At 36.1% G+C, this 6,000-nt stretch overlaps 1 protein-coding gene across 1 annotated transcript in view; it reads right to left on the reverse strand.

The window, feature by feature from the left end:
* LOC143041339 (homeobox protein extradenticle-like) overlaps nt 1–4,256 on the reverse strand; it is a 70,740-nt gene extending 66,484 nt beyond the window's left edge. The window contains exon 1 of the mRNA XM_076213161.1: nt 3,708–4,256. Coding sequence (XP_076069276.1) covers nt 3,708–3,907 — 200 coding nt within the window. The 5' untranslated portion in view covers nt 3,908–4,256. The remainder of the gene's footprint in view (nt 1–3,707) is intronic.
* Nucleotides 4,257–6,000: the final 1,744 nt, after the last annotated feature.

Below are 6,000 nucleotides of genomic sequence, written 5' to 3' on the forward strand. Positions count from 1 at the left end.
GATATAGAAGTAACAAGGAAGGAAATAATGAATCACTTGAGTAATCTCAATGTCAGAAAATCGCATAGACCAGAAGAAATGGTAAATTGGATTCTGAGAGAATGCAGAAATGAACTAAGACAAAATACATAGTCTAATAAGCAGTTCATTGAAGAAAGTTAAATTTCCAGAAGATTGGAAAAGAGCAAATATAGTACCAATATATAAAGAGGGAAACAAGGAAGACTGTAACTATAGATTGGTCTCTCTTACAAGTACGGTAGCTAAAATTTGTGAAACAATTATCAAAACTACATGGGTAAGGCATTTGGAAAAAAACAACATACTAAAATCCAAGGCAATCTGGATTTAAACAAGGACGATCATGCGACAAACTTGATGTGTTTTTATTCAAGACTAATAGATATAAAACCAGAAAGAGATGGATGGGCTGATTGTGCATTTCTAGACCTGAAAAAGGCTTTTGATAAGGTGCCACAAAGAAATTGCTAAAGAAATTAGAAGCTGCAGGAGGAATACAGGGCAAACTGCTGAAGTGGATGGAAGACTTCTTGCATGAAAGAAAAATGAGTGTGGTGATAAGAGACAAATATTCTAATTAGGATGAAATGATTAGTGGAGTTCCACAAGGAACAGTTTTGGTCCCAATAAAGTTTGCTGTATATATTAATGATATGGATTAAGGAATTTTAAGTTATATGAGCTTCTTTGTGGACAATGCAAAATTGTTGAAAAAAGTGAACACTAGAAAATTGTGAATCGATACAGTGATCTCAATAAAGTATGGGAATGGAGTAGGAAGTGGGAGATGGAATTCAATATTAAGAAGTGTAGCATAATGGAATTTGGAAGAAGCAAAAAAAGAATAGTGGGATAATATAAATTGGGGGAGAAATTAAAAAGTAGAAAAAGAGAAGGACCTGGGAGTCATTATTATGAATAATCTGTCCCCTGAGAAACATATAAGCAAAATTTTTGGAGACATTTATAATTTAATAAGAACAATCAAAGTGGCATTTACATACTTGGACAAAGAAATGGTGAAGAAAATACTAGTCACTTTGATAAAACCAAGATTGGAGTATGCAGCGACGACATGGTGACAAAACATGAAATACAAAAACCAATTACAAAATTGGCACCAACTCTCTCAGAACTATCATATGAGGAGAGACTGGCAAAACTTGAGCTACAGACATTAGAACAAAGAAGAGAGAGAGAAGACTTGATAACTATTTATAGAATCATGAAAGGCATGGAAATTATAGATAGAGAGGACCTAATAAAATGGGATAGTAGAAATACAAGAGGACATGGAAAGAAAATCAAGAAAGACAATTATAGAAGAGACCTGAAAAAGAACAGCTTTACCCACAGGATAATAGATGTTTGGAACAAGTTAGATGAAAATGTGGTGTGTGCAAAAGCGATACACAAATTTAAAAACAGTCTAGATAAAATGAGATATGAAGACGGAGCATCACAAGCATAGCTCCCCTTCCCGTAAAATACAACTATGTAAATACAAGTTGGTAAATATATATATATATATATAATTTTTATACACACACATGTCTATACAGATATATACATACAAATATTCATGTATTTTTAGACATTTTTGCACATAAAAATATATACAAATTTATACACATTATAATCTTTGTCATACACACATTATATATATATATATATATATATATATATATATATATATATATATATACATACCATATATTGCTTTACATAATCATATTATATCAATATATACAAAGTAATTCTATCATACATGTTGAATGGTACAACATACAATGCATACAATTTTACATATCAATTAAATATTATATAGCATATATTCAATGTATATATATATAATATATGTATATATATATATACATATATGTATACATATATATATATATATATATATACACACACACACACATATACACACACACACACACACATATACACACACACACACATATATATATATATATATGTATATATATATATATATATATATACTGTATATATATATACATATATATATATATATACATATATATACATATATACACACACACACACACACACACACACATATATATATACATATACAATAATACTGATGACCCACATATACATATATATATATACATATATATATACATATATATATATATATATATATATATAGATACACACACACACCTATTTGTTGCCCAATTGAGATGTATTTAAAATTATAAAAAAAAAAAAAAAAAAAAAAAAAAAAATGGACACAGGTAAACCATATTTTCACATACAATTTTACATCGAATTTTGTATACAAACATACATTCTATAGAAAAAATGTACACATACATGCATGGTTTGTGTGTGTGTATATATATATATATATATATATATATATAAAATAATTTACATGTAATAAATGTATACACACACTACACACATATATATATATATATATATATATATATATTTATATGTGTGTGTGTGTGTGTGTGTGTATTATTCAATATTCATATTGAGTACATATATATGTACACATACACATTACATATATATATATATATATATATACACATATATACACACATGTTTTTACATATACTATACTAGAAAATAGACACGATTTTTAACACAATGAATTGCGTTGTATCAATGTAAATATGACAATTTTATAGGTAAAACATTGAGACAACAGTCATTATACACGAAGCTATGTTCAGATAAATTAACTGGAGGAATATTTAGAGTGGATAAATGGCACATCGATGGAAGAGTACAGAACCCGCGCGTCGTTGTGGCGCGTTGTCGCTCGTGACCGCAAATCACTACGCCGACTGCGGTTGAACTTGTTCCAGTTATTCTTCCAATTTCCTTGAGAATGCCCAGCCACTGTCGCTATAACTAAATCATTATCTTACTACTATTATTGTTATTAATTATTTTGCAATATAATCTCAAATGTCATTATTGACGAATTTGGATTTTTGCCTTCCGACTTCCTTGTTGTACATCCCGTTTTTATCAGTAAAGTACATGCAAAAATTACAACCTTAAGACATAATGTAGTATTTACCATATATCACTGACCCGTATTGTTTTACATAGGATAATATGGACAGCTGATGTTATGACCTTTGATGTATTTGCATACAACAAATGGCGTACAACCTGAATATTTTTGTAACTGCTTGTTTATATGCCGTCATACTCAGCTGTCGTTATGCGCATATCGTGATTTGTAAACAAAACATTATTTTTACATCCGTACCAATTCGTTTTTATTTATCTGTGAGAATGGGTGTCTAACTTTGCATGTTTTGGCATGAAATGCTGGTTCCCTTTGAGAGCTAAGCATTATATTAGGTGTTGTGCAAAAGGGTGAATCATTCTACATCCACATCCTGCCTAACTTGTCCGGTAATCTGGGATGGTGTGGCAGCGACTAGCAGGGTTGTCGGGGCCACAGTCTGAAAATAGATTAGCCATGCCAGCCCGTCCCACTGCAAGTTTCACGCAAGTCCCTTGCTAACACGGAACAACGCCATACATCCTGTCATGCTTTGTAAATAAGGAAGATAATACTTTCTTTTGTAAACAGAGTAGCGTACTATCACGCATAGATGAAATACGCCTTACTGGTGGGGTACCCGCAACTCCGCAAGTGAAGGTCGGATGAAAGGGTTACTCACCTTGCTTGGGCTTCGTCCAAACTCTGGTCCGTGATGTTCATGATCTGTTCGAGGATTGTATTAATGTCCTGCTTCCGTGCTTCCGTGTCGGGGGTGGCAGCCCCCTGGCTGGGGTCCACGGAACCCCCCATACCATAATGCTGTGGCATAAGCATCCCTTGCGTCGTGGGATGCATCATGCCTCGAGCCTGATCGTCCATGCCTTTATACCGTACACCAAAACACACTATTCACAAAACACGCAAACACTAGCTTCCTGTGTCGGGAGCAATAGCTGGACAGCCACAGCTTACACGAACCCCACTACCACTCCGTTAGATTCGGTCCGTTTAGAGGGCAACACTTATGCTGCTTGCAGCCTGCCTGTTTTCGTGACTGGACCTGCGGCAGAGAAGTGTCAACAAACAAGCAGCAAGTAGCAGCAGGAGCAACAGCGCAGGGTGGAGGCAGGGACAGAGCTAGAGAGAAGGAGAGAGAGCGCGCCGCGCCGCTACACCACCGTGACAACCAACCACCACAGCGGGACTGAAGAAGAGGCAAGAGGCACGAGTTGCCGTTTGTGTGAGTGTGTCTGTGTGTGCGTGCGTGTGTGTGTGTGTGCGTATGTGTGTGTTTGTGTGTATGCGTGTGTAGTGTTGCTGCCTATAGTAGCCAAAACACTTTCATACCGACAACGAAAGAAAACACTGTTAACACAGTCCTCCTAAAGGTCCTACTTTTAGTATTGGACATAATTTGTACAATATTTCCCAGTATCTACATAAATAGAAGAAACTGAGATGAAGGTAGCCGAATATAAAACAGTGCCGTTTTCTTATAAACTTGCCATTAAGTGGGAGAAAACGCGACGATCACCAATCAAAGCGCTTCGTTCTCCCGGCCAGACCATAACCTGATGAGCTAAGCCACACACACTACGCACGGTACGATCAATAGCAGAACTAGTTATATTCTGACATTATGACACATGGATTCCTATGTATCTTTAATCATATGATGAATTAGATATATAACATTAATATCTGCATTGTATTATACAGTAAATGACCAAATATCTGGACAGTTAGATAGAAAGTATGAGCAATGTTTACATCGTCTGCCTTTGTGTCCTCAGCCCTGCGCGGGAGTCTTGCTTATTTTAGACCTTTTAGGTGATTTTTCGCAGAGCTGGACGTAATACTACTATCAGTGCAGTTTATCTTATCATATATTTTTATAATTACTACTTTTCCTGGCTGGAAAGTAAAGGAGAAAACTATAATTTTGTGTTAGAATTGAAATATTTTGACCGTCATGGCAACTGAATAACGAAAATGGGCGGCCCATGTTGATTTACATCAGTCTTCAAATGATTAACATGGCTGCCAACGGTGAATTAAGGTTCAAAACAAAGTGGTATCGTGTAATCATCTCCTATTTTTGCCTCTTGTACATGATCCTACGGGTAAAACTTTCTTCCCTTAACCATGCCATGTGCCAGCGTTCTCTTGAAAATTCGTACGAGAGGACTAGCTGGGCAAAATCTTGAAGCTGAAAAGTCGGCATCTGGTTGGACGTAACCTCCGAAGGGAGGAGCCACAGGGTTGTAAATCAATCTAAGTTACATTGCTTCACATGCTGTGATTCTGGACCGTGCCGTCATCCGTGTTGTCCCGGTCCCGTCATAGGCCTACGGGGCACGTGACGTCGTGACATGAAAGGCACACCCGGATATCACACCCCATGGTTACTTTGATCTGGTATTTTTGGTGTTTATATCTTGGTGCATATTCTGCGCAACGCTCCAGGGAACCGTTGCCGATATTTGATTGACGTTCGACACCTCAGATGGACGTGAAGTTGAAAATGACGACAGTGTGCATAATATGGAGGGCCCGAGGGACTGGTGTTTTAATTAAAGCCCACTAGCATTGCCTTAACTCCGCCCAAAAATAGGTGAGGTTTACCTATCACTGGTTATCGCCGACCTGGTATGCCCTAATGCATGACATCTTTTATTAAGGAGGAGTGAAACCTGCCTTGAATAAGAACGAGACCGATTTTTAGAACAGCCATATTACCAGGGCTTCCATTTAGTTGGCTCTTCACTTCATGCATATCTTGCATAATTTTTCACATCGTTTGTGATGCATATGGCGTTTACAATATGCAACAAATGGGTTTTGGGTTTTGAAGTGGAATAAATGTAAGAAAATGCGCGTAGTGAAAAGGTAGTACAACACTACTTCAAATACTATGTAATACCGTCTTCAGTTAATTTGCGTATGGTACCAATGAATATACAATCAAAACA

This window comes from Oratosquilla oratoria, chromosome 30, assembly GCF_046742065.1.
Source record: "Oratosquilla oratoria isolate Oo_2021 chromosome 30, ASM4674206v1, whole genome shotgun sequence".
Taxonomy (NCBI): domain Eukaryota; kingdom Metazoa; phylum Arthropoda; class Malacostraca; order Stomatopoda; family Squillidae; genus Oratosquilla; species Oratosquilla oratoria.